The sequence below is a fragment of the Anoplophora glabripennis genome, unplaced genomic scaffold, assembly GCF_000390285.2.
Source record: "Anoplophora glabripennis isolate ALB-LARVAE unplaced genomic scaffold, Agla_2.0 scaffold16, whole genome shotgun sequence".
Taxonomy (NCBI): domain Eukaryota; kingdom Metazoa; phylum Arthropoda; class Insecta; order Coleoptera; family Cerambycidae; genus Anoplophora; species Anoplophora glabripennis.
The window spans coordinates 1,951,428-1,969,949 of NW_019416253.1; the positions used below are offsets into that span (position 1 = coordinate 1,951,428).

At 31.5% G+C, this 18,522-nt stretch overlaps 1 protein-coding gene across 1 annotated transcript; it reads left to right on the top strand.

Moving 5' to 3' along the window:
• Positions 1-1,358: 1,358 nt before the first annotated feature.
• LOC108914013 (laccase-2-like) lies at positions 1,359-17,454 on the top strand. Its single transcript, XM_018719706.1, has 6 exons — positions 1,359-1,725; positions 6,800-6,899; positions 8,244-9,289; positions 12,057-12,275; positions 14,830-15,048; positions 17,243-17,454. Exons 1-6 carry the CDS (start codon positions 1,593-1,595, stop codon positions 17,392-17,394), a joined length of 1,869 nt encoding a protein of 622 aa, XP_018575222.1. The 5' UTR covers positions 1,359-1,592; the 3' UTR covers positions 17,395-17,454.
• The last annotated feature ends 1,068 nt before the right edge of the window (positions 17,455-18,522 follow it).

An 18,522-nucleotide genomic window follows, 5' to 3' on the forward strand; every position in this document is an offset into this window, starting at 1 on the left:
TTGAGCCATTTTTGGCGAATATCTCAAAAACTTCAGGTTTTATCATAAGCAAAAATGAAGGTAATTAAATAGCAAAGAGATTTTATTTTTGTAGGTGGTATAGAACCCGAGTTATGACTCCCAGAAGTTGAAGTCAATTTCGAAGATAGCTATAATCGAATCGTTCAACGTCCTGTAGCGGAAAAATTAAAGGATTTTTGAGGAAAACTTATATAACACTTATTAAAGTTCTTAAAAACACTTTTAAATTGAGTGGTGGTAAAAGTCGTTAGCATGAAAACTAATGAAGTTACAATCAAAATAAAATGATTGTCTTGATATTTGAAAAAAAAATTGATATTAAAATTAATGACTCGGTGAAAAAAAAATTAAACGCATTCCTTCTCCAATTTACTTTATTTATGTATTAACAGTAGATTCTGGGAATTTGAACGATTTTAGAGGCCTAAATTTAAAAAAATATTTCATTTACCTACTTTTGAATAAAATGTTTCAATTTTTAAAAAAAATCGCCTTTTTTCACAATATTTCAAAAACTAACAGTTATAAATAAAATGATAGAATAAGAAATTGCGTTTTTTTTCTTACTGAACAATTTGCTTCTTTTAATTTTTGTAGGACATTTTGACTGAGTTATGACCATTAGAAGCTCAAAACTAAGCTCCAAGACTGCCTTTCCTGAGCCCTTTTAGCTTACAAATCTAAAAAACGAAGGGCTCAAAAAAACTGCAAATCACAGAACTTAAAGTGCTTTAAATTCCCTAGAAAATGGGTTTTTGAGTAAATTTATAACTTTAAAATTACAAAAGTTATGGTAAAAAAATGAATCGCATCTTTTCGGTAAAATTTTCGAAGCGGTTAAATTACCATCATCTTTGTGTTTTTGGAGCACTTGTGAACTGATTTTAGTAAGTATTTTAATAATATACACAGGTATCCGAGTTCACATTTATAAAATTTAAAAAAATTTATTATATCATCATACTCACATAAATTTTTAGGAAATTTTTATGAGCAAACTATACTTATTTCATGGTAACTAATCTATTCCTGCAGTTTCTGTATTTAAAGTGAAATCACCCTGTATATCTTTTACGTACTTAGATTTTTGGATTCAAAGAACATTTTTCCATTTCATTTGATAGTAGTCTAGGAAAAAAGCGAATAATAGTAAATTCGTACGTCACAAAAACACCTCAGCAATTCATTGTTCAGATGCTTAAAACACAACAGTACCTTCCTTGCTTCACTGGCGGTTATTATATAAAAAACTTTCACTGCCTTGAATAAACATATTATACCAATGCTCTACCCAGATCCATACGTAAAGTGGGAGTACCTGTGGTAAAATTATTCCTCGACCACAATAACTCTACTCTTCCATAAGCGTGACAGCCACACAAACATCGTATCTTCAAAGTTCCAAGCTAGTGGTATCCTAACCTAACCTATCCTATCTACCTATCCAATGTAAATACAACTATTCCCGCATTATTATATTAAATACCGGTTGAGTTTAACATAGTGAATAGACTGTTTATGAAGAATTCATCGGAAGCCGTACATATGAAATATAAACAAACACTTGTGTAATGGTAGAAAATCGGTGCAGTAATAATAGAGGTTCCAAGATGTCTGGTGCTTCGAGTTTGGTGCTTAGGGCGTCCATTGTCCTGGGGATGGTAGCAGCAGTGGTTACCGTGCTATATTTTACTCCTATTCCAGGTAAGACTCTAAATGTTTATAATAATTTGTAGAATTAGTAGCCAAATCAATATACATAGTTGTACGAATTTTCTAAATGTCGACGTTTCTTTCCTTTATTGAGACATCTTCAGGATTCTTAAATAAAACAAAAGAATTACAAGTGTTATATAGGGATTATAAAAAATATATATAAAAGTTAATAACAGTGTATACCAGACATAATAGAGGTAATAACAAAAACGTAGGGAAATATCAATATATTTGTACAACCAAATTGCCAGAACCCCCTCCCTCTAAGATTTTGAGCCGCCGTAAAAATAAGGAAATATATTCTCAATTCAACAGGGAAAATCTTATTATTAAACCTTTCTTTTGGAAGACAATTTTCACTTACTCCCCTTTTTCTTGGTGCGTTATTGAGAAAAGCATCCTCACAGTAAACCATACCAGCTGAAAGATAAGTCTGTAGGTAGGGACTAAAATTTTTTCTATGATGTACAGTAAAGGTGATAAATTCTCTGGCGATCTTTTGATAATTTTATTAATTTTATTTTGAATCATAATTTTCTTTATATGCTGCTTAAGTTTGGCAATAATGCAGCATATAAAAAAAATTATGATTCAAAATAAAATTAATAAAATTATCAAAAGATCTGACAGAGAATTTATCACCTTTACTGTACTATCATAGAAAAAAATATAAAACTAATAAAAACCATTTTTTGCAAGAACTGTTACTAATTTTTTTATTTTTTAAAACGTTATAACAGTCTATTTTATGCTCATTGATTCGAGATTTAAAAAAATATACCTATTTGGCTTAAGTATACTTTGTTGCGATTTTTGTAAAGAACATCTGAGTTCATTAGCATGTGCGTCTTTGTTTTTGTTTTAGTAAACAACTATTTTGTATTAGTTTTCTCATTTTTTCAAGTTATTTTCATATTAGGTTTGTTAGAGTACAGTGTGTTTTTTAATTTTCAGAAAGTCCTCGCATATGTAGTATTTTAAATAATTGTAAATTGTTGTTAAAATTGATCTGTATTTTGTACGTTATTTAATCTTAAGTAAAACAAGATATTGAAAGATCCCTGTGATTTTAACTTTCGAGAAGATAAGCTCAGGAAAAAATGTCGACTAGACCATTACTCGAACTCGAACATTTAGTTTAATATTTCAAAATACAGTTCAGTGACTTTTTATCGCGGTAAAGTGAGTGTTAATTTAAATATTTTAAGCTAAAAGCTATCGAACAAATAGAAGTAAACCCATTAGAGATTTAATATGTGCAACTACGTTGCTGGCATAAAAAAAAGAAAGGAGAAGATCAAAGTACAGAATAGTATTTTCTCAAATTAAATAAGAACTTAACTACATACTTAAAAACATTTCGGCGATAGTCATTCATTTGTTCCGCTACAATTTGGCTGGAAAGTAATTTCACTAGTACTCGTATTAACCACGTGTATTTTAATTGAGTTAGAAATTATGTATTGAATACCTGTGAGGTGCGCTAACAGTGGTGTTTTCTGTAAACAATAAAACAGATTTCCAAAGTACTATTTAAAATTTCAATTTTTTTTTAATAAGTGTTTGTGATATGCATGAACATATTTTGTCGATTATTTCGCCTATAAAACGACAAAATATGATGTATTATATCACTGGTTTTGCATTTAAAAATTCAACTAAAATATACGAGGTTACTAAAAAATAAAAAATATATTATATATTTTCTCAACAAATCGGTTTTTCAGCTATATATTATTAAATTGAAGTTCAATAATTGTATTTCTGATAGCATTTTCTGCTATTGACCCATTCAAATATCGTAACAACAACGGATTAAATTTCAAGAAAGAGATAATTAGTGGATCACCCTGTATATACATTATGTCCGGGGAATGACTTTACAAGAGGACAAATGGACCAAAAAGTGAAAGATACGACAAAAAAAGGCATTATTGATAAAAGTATTTGCTTGTTTAGAAAATATGAATCACCATAACGAACCTCAATTTTGTCATACAAGGTGGATCAAAAACACAAAAATGTTATTTTGCGTAAGAGTAAACATACCTTATTTTGCAAGATATTAAAATATTCTATAGATATTCTTGATAAAAGTTTTTGCTTGAAAAATGAATAAAGGTTACGTTATCAAAAATGTAATTTTTTATATAGGTAACAAAGTACAAAACTAAAATACGTCTTCATTCAAGTGTAATTTTTAAATAATACGAACATAATTACAACAATTAAGCTAAAAAAAGTAAACAAAGCAATATGATGAAGATATCAAATTTCAAAAACGCCACCCCCATATTGAACACACTTTTCTAATTGTTTTCTTAAATATCTGAAGAAATTTCTGATTTCTTCCTGGGATATTGAATGGACAGCCTGGGTAATTCTGTCTTTTAGCATTTCAATATTATTTGGTATTGGAGTAACATAAACGATTTGTTTTAAACGGAATTAATCAATTGGTATTAATTATAGGTTGACAGAAAGTGTCAATTTATTAATATGATAAATAACAATTTATTTATTAATTTTCGCAATTACCCCTTTAGTGAACGATGACGCATCTGATTTTTTTACTAGAAAACTATTAAAATTAAAAAAAATTTAAATGTTTCAAGAGGGTATATCGCCTCAGCGGTGCAACTTTCATATAAGGTATTTTTACTTCAATCCTCTTATTTTTGGCTCTACATTCACCGGTACCAATTTTGCTACTTCACTTAAAAACACCCTGTAAATACTCTGATTAGAGGTGTGCTAGAGAGGCTTAATTAAATTTTTGACAACGTGACTCTTATTCATTTTTCAAGCAAAAGCTTTTATCAAGAATGCCTTTTTTATATCTTTCACTGTTTGTTCATTTGTCCTCTTGTAAACTCAATCCGCGGACATACTGTATATGTAGGTAGAACACGTTCTTGAGAATCATAGAGAGGTTTACAAAACTTAAATTGTGTAAGATGTGACCCCAATTTCCAGTAATATTACAATTTCTTTTGCAACACGTACTTGATGCCGTGAGTATAAGTATTTATTTGCTTTAGCAGGCTTTGAGTAGTTTCCGCTTAAGATTCTTTGCTTTTCTTTTACTATGTTATATTGAATTTTTCAAGATCTCTTGCAATGTGTACAGTGTTGTCCACATACCATCCTACCCCTGTTCTTTTTTACCTTTCTATCTAGGAAAAAATGGTTAGAAACAAAGTTGTAGGAAATTTCCTCGCGATATCAAAGAAAATAATTGCATTTCGAAAATATAAATCAAAGTTTTGTGTTGCTGAACACTCTCTGCTACTCGTCGCTTTTTTTTATTCGACAGAGTCGATTGTTTGCTGAGCTTTCGCAATGGATAGTCAGGACTATTTCATTAAGAAAAAAGTACTCTACTATAAAATGTGTTTTATAATAACCTCGTTGTTCCTAAACAAACGACTTTTTCTTTAATTAAATTTTTATTTTGGAAATAGAGCATTTTATCGAAAGAAATAAAGAGTACCTTTTTTGTAGAGGAAATGAAGGTCTATCATATGTTGGCCTCTGTATTTGAAAATTTCGACAAGCAAAAATAATTGGGGCAAATATTATCCGACGACCCACCCAATTGAGACGCCCCTGGTCAAAATTTTTGAAAAATTTTATGATGATCTATTTCGATTTTTAGTGAGCGTTCATGGTGTCAGAATTCATAATTTTCCTTCAACCCATTTCGGAAATGTAAAATAAAAATTTTTTTGGGCCCCATTTAGAGGGTGTGGCTCCTTTAGGAAGCATTTCTCGACCGATGTTTATATGCAAAAGTGGTAAATTATTGGACACTAATTATGATATAAATGTTTTTACTAAATCCAAATGGTCAAAAATATAACCAGTATTTTGTCATTATGCAAAATAAATTTTTGAATATTGAAAAAAAATCGGAATGTTTAGTTAATAATAATTTAGATATTTAATAATGACAAAATTAGTAGAAATTGTTTTAAAAATATGGTACTATTAAAGATTACTCATCGCGGTTTATTTCTATAATAAAAATTTGGTTTAATAGCGCACATTGTAAAAAATTGAAATATCAAAAAAATTTTTTAATTAAAAAAATTGAATAAAAAAGATCCCATTCTAGAACCTGTCTCATAAATTTGCATATTGAAAGACGATTTTTTGAGAATTCTTGAAAGTTTGAAATAAAAATTTGAAAAAAAATCATGAAAGCGACTCTAAATGGGTACTAAATAACATCAAAAAATCAGGAACATTAAAAATAAAGAAAAAGGAAGAATTTGTTCTTCAGTAGAAATACTGCAAATATTTTTGTTTTACCTCTACTAAAATATCAGTAGGTCAATTTCAACATTTTCCGAATTTTGTGGACGACCTTTATAACCAGTTTAATAAATTCAGTAATCAAGCAATCATCAGATTCAAACATGCATATAAAACAATTACTTAGTCACAGAACTATAATAAAACACCCTTTTATTTAGGACAAATCTTTAAAACATCAGAACAGAAACCAATAAGCTATTAATGCAATAAAAATACATTAGTATCAAATCTCTAAATTAACAAACGACACCTACGATAACCATCAGACGAAATTTTAGACAAATTCACTTTCTTTCCAAAAACGCAAATGGAAATAACTTGTCTCGGAACATTTCTTTATCCCCCTTTTGTGCCGTTAATCTTACAATTTCTCTAAAAAAGAAAGCCGCAATTTGTACTATGATAACCAGCTTGGTAAAAATCATTGGACTTAAAAATCAAGAATGGTGAAAGTTCCCTCGTTTGTATTAATGGTACCTGCTATATGACTTTCTTTCAACCTTGTAATGGTAATGCTGAACATGTCTATTTATAGTAAGGGTATAGGTATACTTAAAAACAATTGTTCAATTCTTCGAACAACAGCTTTCGCTTTCGAATTAACATATATTTAAATTTTTAATGGTAAATTGTACTTTATCACTTCAAAAAATGTATTCCTACTCGTGTTCCTCGCTATTATCGACCTGTATGGATAAAGTTATTACAATAGACATTCTTATATGATTGTATTTTGTTTCAGATCCAAACTTCAAAAGCTGTGATAGACCCTGCCATGATCTAGACTGGCCTATGATATGTAGGGTTAAATTAACGATAGAAATGTACCAAACAGTGAACCAGTGAGTAAAACGATTTCTACAGAATATTTAGTCATTGATTGAACCGCAAATACTGAATAAAACTACTTTGTAGCGGAAATTGATAGATTATACTGCATATGCAAATCGTTTGTTGTAGTTATTGGTGGCACAGTTTATGGTTATTGACGGGAAGTACAGACTTCAAGAAAAGGAAATTTTAGTGTTTTTCTGAACAAAATGCATCATGCATAAATCGTTATGAACGGTGATATAAAAAGACATAGAAAATATGTTATAAATTTTTTTTTAATAATATCTACAGTTTATTTGCAGTCAATTTTTAAAACTCACGAGATAGACAATTTTTTGCCTTCCTGAGTTAGATATTACTGATAAACATCACTATTATAAGCTTAAAATGAAGAATTCTTAAGGATTTCTACCACCAAAGACCTTAAAATAAGGCGCCGATTGTGAAACTAAAATTAAGAAAGGACATTTCAGGATATAAAAAAGAGCCCATAGTTTTCTATCAATGAAATTTTATGCTGCACTTTAAAATGGCGCCGAGTGAAATCGTCTTTAATTCTCATAATATTTAGCCCCTTAAAACTTTATTCTTCCAAATTATTTGAATAAATCTTGTATAATTATTGGTGGACACAGCTTTATATAAAAAAAATCGCCTTAATATTTCGCATTTCTTTTAATAATTTCATTCATTCAGATCTTTGAAAGTAAAATACAAGTTGATCTAATTTATATTGATTTTCAGAAAGCGAAGATAGAGGATTTATGATAAAATATAATAATACTCTTACAAATTTAAAACATTTTCCGCAGTTCCGCAAGGTTCAAACCTGAGGCCTTTATTGTTCCTTTGCTTTATTAATGATTTACCAGAAGCATTGTTAAGTTCAATGTATTTGTTATTTGCACCTGGTTTCAAATTCTTTAGAGGAATACAGTCCTACCATTACTGTAAAATGTAAACTATTGCAAAATCATTTGAAGCTGTTTTTAATTGGAATATTTATAATAATTTAGACTTTGTTATAAAAACTCTTCTACTATGTCATTCACAAGAAACATTGCTTCAACCGTTAATCAGTTGTCAAATTTGACTTCGAAAAAAAGATGAAAATAGATTCAAATGTTATATGATGCAATAGAATTTTTTGAGCAAAAGCAAATCGTTTTTACAATGTCAGACCTAAACCTGAGAAGAAAAAAGTATCTATGTTAGTTGTATTTTTAAAAATACGTCTGCCGAGTATAACATTGTCAGAACATTAATCTTTGTCAAGAGATTCAATTAAATCGACTCGATTTCGAAAATAAATAACCCAGTCTTTGTTTTGTTAAGCATCCTTTCATTTTCAGAGACTGCCAAGACTGCCCAGAAAACTCCACAGACTGCAGCAGCTCGTACTGTACCAGCGCAGAAGGTTCCTTGAGGGGCATCATCATAGCCAACCGCCAACTACCAGGACCCGCCATACAAGTATGCCAAAACGACATCCTGGTGGTGGACGTAACCAACAAGATACCAGGACATTCGCTGACGATGCACTGGAGAGGCCAGCCCAACCATGAGGCACCTTTCATGGATGGCGTTCCCATGGTCACACAATGCCCTATTCTCAGCTACACGACGTTTCAGTATAAATTCAGGGCGTCGTCTCCAGGAACCCACTTCTACCACGCTTATTCCGACTCGGACAGGACGGATGGTTTATTTGGTGCTCTGATTGTTAGGCAAGCAGACAAACTTGAGCCGCACAGGAAGCTCTACGACGTCGATTCCAAGGACCACATAATTTTGCTTTCAGAGTGGTCGGGTGATCGTTCTTCTCTGTTCGAAGACGAGGATGAGCTTCCAAAGGCGATCCTGGTAAACGGCAAAGCTCCCTCTGTATCCGGACCAACTCCAACTCTTTTCAATGTTGAAAAGGAAAGGAGGTACAGGTTCAGAGTTGCTTATACGGGAGGGTCCGTAGGTTGTCCCATAACCGTTTCCATCGACAAACACTTACTGAAAATTATCGCAGTTGATGGAACTCCGATCAATCCTTACGAGGTTAGTTCTGCAGAACTGTCTAAGGGTGAGAGATTCGATTTCGTTCTAAAGACAACCAGGGAAGATGGCGCTTATTTCCTAAGAGCAAGCTCGAGTTGTAACAGTAGAGAAATCCATGGACTCGCTGTTATAAGTTATGGAGGTTCTGGCGTTGAAGCGACGGAGAGGAAGAAGGACGAAAAATTAAGGCACTTTGAAACAAGCCTTTGTAAGAGCGAAATTGGGAAGGTTTGTTTGGGCGACGTACGACCCTTAAATAAGATTCTGCCGGAACTTAGGGATCCTCAAGTAGACAGGCAGATTTATCTTGGATTCGACTCTGCATTGGGAACTATGGATATAGATACAGGTAAGTGAACTGTTATATTGCTTAAAAAAGTTTACAAAAGTGAACCAAGGTGTGAAAATTCGATTCGACATATTTTTTACAAAAAAAGAACGCCAACCTCCATGTTGTTTAAGTGTTAGTAAATCATTCCCAGAGTTAGCTATGCACATTTTTAGGTACCTACTGACTTACCGCAATGATATGAAGAAACATTTTTGGAATCGCTGATCCATCTATAGCTCGACTAGCTATGGCGAACATTTATTACAAAAACGGGATAAAAAAGCGAGTTAAGAGTTATCTACGGCCACAACAACTCACCTTTTTTATGTGGATAAAAATTACAGAGGTCCTCAATAAGTTTTAGCGATTTTATTTGTTATTCATTTTAAGCACCGTTTTGCAGTTTCAACCGGATTCGGTTATTAGAAATGCTTATTTATTAATGCAGCCTACTTATCATTATAAACTGTCTCCAGGTTCGTAAACACCCTGTATGATTATCTCGTAAGATAAAACGTTTCTACCTACGCCACCAACTACACATATTAATGTGGTTATTTTTCTACCGAACCAATTATTTTTCGATACTTTTTTTTTAAATGTTGATATCTTTTGCATTTTAAGTTTTTTGGTATCGAAGAACTTCATTTGATAGGATTTTTAGAAAAAAATTTGAATTTATTTGAATTAACTTAATGCCTTTAAAATAAAGTAAAAATCTAACTAAATGCACTGCAGCATATTAATTATTTGTGATGTTATTACAATTTATTTTAATAAATTTCACAACATAATTTTTAATACAACCTAAAAAACCAATACTCTTAATGAGTTGCTGTTAGTTCTCATAGCTAATAAATTATAGCATTGCAAAATACACAATTAGCATTATCATTTTATGTAAATTAGAGAAAACCGTATTATAAGAGGGCAAGGTTCTCGACCTTGTCATTCTTTAGTAATCCACATTATGCTCCTGGTCTAAATTTTTGTTAAATCCAAACTTTAGCGTCTATAATATCAATTTCGAAGTAAATTTACATCATAATACTTATGCCATTTTACATATGTTGTTTCTATTTATATATTGAGTAGTATCCACTCCACTACAAGTAAATTTCCTATGCAATACTCTAGTGAAAGTATACAATATTATTCCATAATATTATATAACAAACCTAATGGCGTTACGATATGCGTTGGTAAATAGTTTAACCTAGAAAGTACAATAATATGAGACTTTCATGTTAAAAAATAAAATGCGTAATTTGCCTTACTCTTTTGTAATAGTTAAAACAAATATCATATGCCATGTAAAATAAAAAAATGTACAATAAGGATAAAGATAAAAAACTATCACAGCAGTGTATAAGCAGTATATTATCCTCCAGAAAGAGTATTGTCATTAGCAGAGAGCGGACAATTTGTGTCTTTAACCTTGAACATAGATGTGTCATTCATAAACCTAGATACATTATCCATGATGCAGTGGCGTGTCTGGTATGCATCGGAAATTTACGTGATATTTCACGAAAATTCCACGGTACATACATTTTTAGGCGTTATAAAATATTTAGAAAATCAGAAATTGTATACTACATATTTATTAAATAAAGTTCGTTTAAAAATAGTGTCGTTCTTTTAATTGGAAATTAGGAGTCAATGTAACGAATAGCCTTAGGCGACGCACATGATAGAATAGTCCAACTCACGCTCCATTCATAACAGGGCTGCAGTTTGAATTCTGACCAATAGGAATTCGATAAACGCAACCGATGTCGACGGATGGACTAGAGATAGGCGCGAGTGTCATTTCATTTCTTTAGAACAAAAATAACTTAATTATTTTCTCGTTATTTAACCTATTCACATGATTTATGGATTTTAAATAAAGGGTACAAATTTTCGCGATATATTTGCTATACATAATAATTATATTTTGCATAGTTTATACACAATACATTTTTGAACGCGTACACATCTCTACCAAAATTTGACCTATTCTTCGGGTTAAAGACACACATTGTCCGCTCTCTAGTCATTAGGTATTCGGATACTGAATAAAATGAGTGAATTTAGTCGACTTTTAAATACGAGATTGCTTTTAATTTATTTAAATTGTAAAGGAACTTCATTTTAAGTAGATAGCCAATGTTTATGAATCAGAAGTAAAATCCCATTTCACGTAGTATAACTCTGCAAATTGTTTCATATTTAGACGAATAAACATAAATATTTGAAATGTACGACGTCCTATTAGAGGTGACAAAAATGCATCGAATGCTCTTTTTTTGTATAAAATTATAGCTACCTACCACAACGCAGTCTGGAACATTTGCATTCCTCCATTACCTCAATCATTCCATCGCCATGCCAGTCCAAAGATCCAACTACATCGACAATATCATTTATGAGTATTAAAAAGAATAAAGGACCAAGAACTGACCCTTGTGGAACTCACATGCAATTGCTTTGAAATGTTCCCATTAATGTTTTTTCATTTGTTTGTCTTCATTATCTTTGCGAAGAAAATGGAAAATATAATTTTTGTTCTGAATGAAATTTTGTACAAGATTGTAGTTTTTTTTTATTGCAAAAACAAATTTTCAATTAACAAAAAATTAATCAAACCCTATGAAACTTTCGGCGATATACCTACTAACTTCGTGAAATTTCTTCTGATAAGCACAAAAATTATACGAATACACGCTTACTTTCTCCCCTTCTGATGTCGATACGTCTTTCTCTCATAAATATTACCTCTGAGTGACCTTATTTTTTTCAGGATTCAAAGAGACGCCCTCTAAAATATACAGGATAAACAACTTCACATTTACATATCCTCCCTCGCCTATTTTGACTCAACCGGATGATGTCGCATCGAACTTAATGTGCAACGAATTAAATGTGCCGCAGAAGTGCGCCGGCCAGGCCGTCTGCGAATGCGTCCACATGGAACACATCGCCCTCGGGAGCACCACGGAAATTATTTTAATCGACCAAGGTATGTAGAATATTACTTGTATGAGATGTCAGTTAAATGTGGAGGGCATTCTGTTCCGCACTCGCTGAAAAACACCTCAAGAAAAGGAAATAGTGGTACGCAAAAAACACTCAGACACGGTCCAACTCCAGATACCAACTGAATTGCGTATTGCTGGACAGTTTAGTACCTCGTAAAAATTATTATAAACAGAACTAAATAATTATTAAATTAAAGTAAAATATCCTTAATTTTGTTTTTTAATGATATTTCTAGCTGCTATGGAACCGAAGTTATAACGACTTTCATTTAATTAATAGCGAATAATAGCTTTTTCAATATTTAGCTTGTTTATTGAATAATTATCGCTATGTAAGAAAACAAGGCCAACATTTTACGTTGGTTATGAAAGTACAGTAAAAGGCTTACAATTTGGCTTCTTAAAATAGCTTCCATCTGCTGCAGAAATGAAGTTATAGCGATTATAAGTAAAATGTCAACTTATGAATTTATAACATCGGTTCTATAGCAGCTAGAAATATCTTTAAACAACCAAATTAAAGGTATTTTTATTCTAATTTTATAATATTTTATCGGATATGATCTCAGTTCTGTTTATAATATTTTTTTTATGAAAAAATGAATTTTCAATTGAAAAATTGAATTTTCAATCGCAAATAACTCAAAAAGTGTTGGTTTATCAAAAAAATTGTATGAAACATTTTTTGCTTCAAATTAGTTGCTCTATCGATTCCCGGGATTATTATGACAAAATTTGTTTTCAACCCCTTCAAAGGGGTAGAAACCACCCCCAGGGTGAAAATATATATCAGCATAGGATGTATTTTATTTCTTGAGCTATTTCCCACCTACTGTCCAAATTTCAAGCAAATCGATGCATAAGAGTGGAAATCTGAGCTGAAAACATCATAAAATGAAATATTCGTAAATTTAAGGCTTCTAATTTTTTTTAGCTCAATTTAAACAATGGATTCTTATTCCTCATCTCAAAAACTATAAAAAAATGTTTTGTATCATTTGAAAAATTTTTTTTTCAAACGAGAGAGCAGAAAATGTAATTTTTTTCCAAATTTATAATTTTGGGGCTCAATTTTGAGGGTGTAAATGGGGTGCTGGTGAAATGTGATTATTTTTCCCTTAATTTGTTCCACTTAAGCTTTACAAGCCTGTTTTTTTAATTTTTTTATCTTTTTTCTACGAGGCGCTACTTTTTGTCCATACCTAAGTCCAAATGAATTATAGTGCGGCTTGCCGAAAAATCAAGCGACCCACTGACTTAACAATATTTTTTATGCACTTAACATACTTCCACAAATAAAATATTTTTATCTGGGAAAGTACTTGGGTTGCCGGTTATGAGAGTATTTTTTTTTGTCGCTACCAACCTAATTTGTTTAACAATAGGCCGTCAACTTTGACAGTCTGTAACTCCGTTGTTTTTCAACGAATCTTGACGATTCTTTTTTTAACTTAAAGCTCTTTTCATAAGCTTTCCGGATATGTAATAATATATAACTATATCACGCGCGTGCGTCGTATATTTCATTTTGCAGCTAAGGCTACAAAATAAAAAAAAATCCAGGTTGCAAATTTGAAACTAAAAAAAATGATAGATTTCAATGTATTATTATGAAATCTACCATGAAAAAAATCGGTGCGATTGTGGAAGATGCTCGGGGTCGTCCAGACGAATAATTAGTTAATTTGTTTATAAGGCTATAACTTGTAAACTATTCAACTTACCGATTCCAGGTTTCGTGTGAGTTATTAGACAGTGATAAGGTATGAGAGGATGCGATGCCAAAACGTTATAGTAATAATAACAGAGTTTGTAAATGTTTAATTCAAAAGTTATAAATAAACTTCTTCTGTTTATAACTTTTGATGTAATCAATATTTTTTGAGACTCGAAGGCTATTTTTTTAGGCCTTTTGAAGTCGAAAAAAGGACTTTACTGTTTCCTCGTAGAAATGAACGGAAAAAAGTTATAAGCGAAAAACGTGAATTTACGTAAAAGTTATACAATTAACCACCCTGTAAATGTAAACAATCCTCCCCCCCATTTTTATGACTGTGAAAACTAATATGTTATTGTAAAGAGTCAGTTATTTTCGTTTTAGTATCTAATTACAAGAAAAGTTACTGTAGACGAATCGAAAGTCAGGCATAAAATTGCGCGTAGCTATTTCCTTTCTGTGTCCCTTGGTTCGTTATGATTTATTATTAGTCTTGTACAACATATAAGAAACGTTTTAATGGAAAGTCGTTAATGCCATATTGAATTGTGATAAACTGTAAAAACAAACCACTATTATTTCACGCAGCAGCATTTCATTGATTTCCGTAAACAATGCATTATTGACGTTCAGCTGCTGTTGCGAAGAAGAAATAATTCATTAAACCTTAGCAGAGATATGATTAATAACAGATTTTTGCAAGAGATAGATCATTACTTTAAAATATAAACACCATTTTTTACATACAGCTCTGTCTGAACAACGCAATACGTATGCATATTTGTTTGTGATTTTATTGACTATTATAATTATTTTAGGTGGAGATCAAGACGAACACATCTTCCATCTACACGGATATCATTTCTACATAGTTGGATCAAATACATTTGACAAAGCTTTAACCAGACATGAGGCAGAGAAGTTAGATGCTGACAATAGGCTTATGAAGAGGAACCTAGTCAACCCTCTATTGAAAGACACTATCAGAGTGCCGAAATTTGGGGTGGTGGCATTAAGATTTTTTGCTAAAAATCCAGGTAAAATTACAATCACAACAAACACATAACCAGACATTAAAAATAGAGCAAAAAAACAGACCTCTCCAGGTGGGCAAAAGTCTATAAAATTAAACTTAAAAAATCCTGTTACACTACAGTTTGGGCCAGCACATTTTTGGGTGGCCCATCTCTGATTACGTTCTTGGTTCTTAATAGTTCTAATTAACTTCATTTTAATTTTCTGCCACTCGTGATTATTACGCCTGAAGACTGCTGTTATATCCAGATATTGACTCAGTTCTATTAACAAATACAAGTTTGTACTGCCACTTTATCTGGTTTTCTGTAATCTCTAGGTTTTTAAATTTATTGTCGTTTTGTCACCAGAACTATAAATTAAATTTACTGTTTCTCAATATTTTATTGTACCTGGGTGACGATTCCTAGATCTGTCTGCATAAATCTTTCACGTACTTTAGACTTAATTTTTTTTCATTTATGTCTACTAACACAAATGCAATAAATATACAGGGTGATTCACAAATGGTGATCAAAAATGAAACCTCGTATTCTTTGGTGAATTTTAAGGGGAGTTTTTCCTATAAAGTTTCTACCTAGGACGCTTCGTTAAAAAGATACAGGGTGTTAAACTAAAAATATTTAAAAAAATTTTAAATAATTTAAAAACTACTAATTGTAAGTGCAGTAATTTGAAATCGGACACATGTATTTATGTAAACATTGTCCAAAATTTGAAGTTTTTCTGAAATTTAGATGCTCCAGTGGCTACAGGGTATCGGTGGCATATTTTTCTAAATAAAATATTGTGCCAGTGCTTTACGGTAATAACCATGATATTTTCGGATTCGTCTTTCAATTTTCTACAAATTACTACTTTTTTATGTTTTTCGGAAAAATCCTGATTTTCGAGTAGAACTTAAAAAAATCAACTGAAAACACTTTTACTTAACATGACAAGCACTAATCATTCGGTTATTTATTCGAATAAAGAAATTAATAACATTAGTTACCATTTTAATGATTTTATTTGAGTAAATGCTCAAAAATACCTCCATATCCACGAACACAGGCCCGACATCTTTTTAGTAACGAAAATGTAATTTGTTCGAAATTTATCGTTGCTTGAATCTGATGAAAATCATTATTTATTCTTTCTTCTAACTGCTCAGAATGTCAAAGTTGCTATCGCAGCCAACTATGTAATTTTAAAAAGCATTATACAGGTCTGGCCAGATAATTATTTCGCATAGACCAAGTAAATTACACGCATCTCCCCTATCAACTTCGGGTGGAAGGGGTCGGACATGACATATATCATCGAGGCTCCGACTCGGACTCTCGTAATTGGTTGGCTGTGGGAGCGCACGTGCCCCGTTGCATTTTTTGTGAACCGACCGAACACCTAAAGCGCTTTGCTGTTTGTTTATTTTTATTATTATTCCACTCGAGCCTTTGGTAAGAAGTAGACGGAATTTTACAAAATAAAAATGGTATACAGTGTCGAACAAAAAATTAATATTATTAAATGGTATTGTGGTGTAGAAAGTACAGAGGAAGTCGTTGGTCGATTTAAATTTTCATACCCCGACGAACCAGTCCCCACTGCTAGAACTGTTTTGAATATTTTTCATAAGTTTGAGGAGTGTGGATGTGTTAATCGGTGTACGAAATGTAGCAATTATTAGTTAGCTCTATTTAATAAATATTTGAAAATAATTCATTATTTTGCTTAAGAATTACCACTCATTTTATTTCAGAATACCGTTTTAGTTTTTACTAAAGGTTATAAATAATTTATAGTAAAATTCGAATGCTTTAGTATGGTCTCAAAACCTCTTATCATTCTTGTAAATTATCGTACAAATAGGGTAATTACTGTACAGGGTGATTCACTATATTTTGACCCCCCCCTTAACTTTTTTGTTTTAAGAGTTATAAAAAAACGTTAAATCTAAAAGTTGCACGATTTTTTATGAATTTTTAAAAAATGATAGTAGAAAAACAAATAAAGTCCAAACAAAATGGTCGCGGATGTTAACTTTGTTAAGTTAACTGGAACACCCTGTATATTTTTAACGAAGCGTCCTCGATAAAAACTTTATAGAAAGATTTATTTTTGGTAACCATTTGGGAATCACCCTGCATACCATTCCGCATTTTCCTTCCGTAGTTTAAATTTATGTTTATGTATTACTTACATGTGTATTTTCAGGTTTTTGGATGTTAAGGGATGAACAATCGAGAGGTTGGACGAGGGGGATGGACGTTATTTTTCAGGTAGGGGATTTGGGAGATGTAGTTACCATACCTACAAATTTTCCAACGTGTGGAAGTTTCATAGGACCCGACTTTTTCTTATTATAATTAGTTGGAACTGGATTCCAGAATTTGTTGTGATATTTATACGTAAATTATTCTATGTGACCACCGAGATGTTGTTATTTGTTTTGTAAATAAATTTACTGTTTATTTTTTTATGAATTTGTTTGCTAAAGTTAACAAAAATACGCGAAAATTATTAGTGCGAAGCTAAACTTGAGAGTACAAATAAATTTGTGGTATATTGAAATAATACAATATTCTTTAAAACAATTGTGACAGTAATTTCAATTTATGAGAGTTAATAAATCACTAACTAAATCTTTCTACATGCAAAACCGTCACTGATAAAACATTTAATTTTTTTTATTGTACTTGTTATTAGATTAGTTATAAATTATTTACCACTTTATTGCAAAGTTTTTGAGCTGGGTGTGCCACTTCCCAATTGTATTCTTGTGAAGAAGCAATAAATTAAATCACAAATGCATAACAAACTGTTGATCAATTACCGGAGAGGAAAAAAATTGCCTCATTTTACCTGTATCTAAATACAGCCAAAGTTGAGAAAACTATACAGGGTGTCCGGTAAGTACCTCCTAATCTCTCGGGAGTGTATAGGGGAGGTCAAAATAAAACTAGTCCTTCCTATAATTTTTTTTTCTAATGTGCCCCCTAACGGAGTTATGGGGGGTCAAAGGGGTACCTAGAAATTAACGTTTAGGGTTATAACTTTGAAACCACCCTGTATATTTTAATAAAATTTTCGTACGTTGTATTACACATGGAGCTCTACGATTTGATGCTAAAATCAACTTTTTGCTATTATCAGGTGTCCAGAAACGGACTGGCCCTATCACAATTTTTCTCAAAATTTTGACAGAAGTAATTTTATCAAACTGAAAATATTATTATTAGATACTCTGAAGGTTTTTCTTTAAAAATGGTACTCTTTATTTATTTCGAAAAAATGAACGGTTTGCGAGATAAATCGGTTTTGAAAAAAATTGGTAACAAATACAACAACAATTAAAATTTATTTTTTTACAATAAAATCATTCCCGCTAGTGCCAGCCTACAGATTCACCATAAACATTTACTGGTGGTGAATTAAGGGAATGAATAATGCCGTTTCTTGTAAAATCAACATCTATGACCAAAATACATCTACAA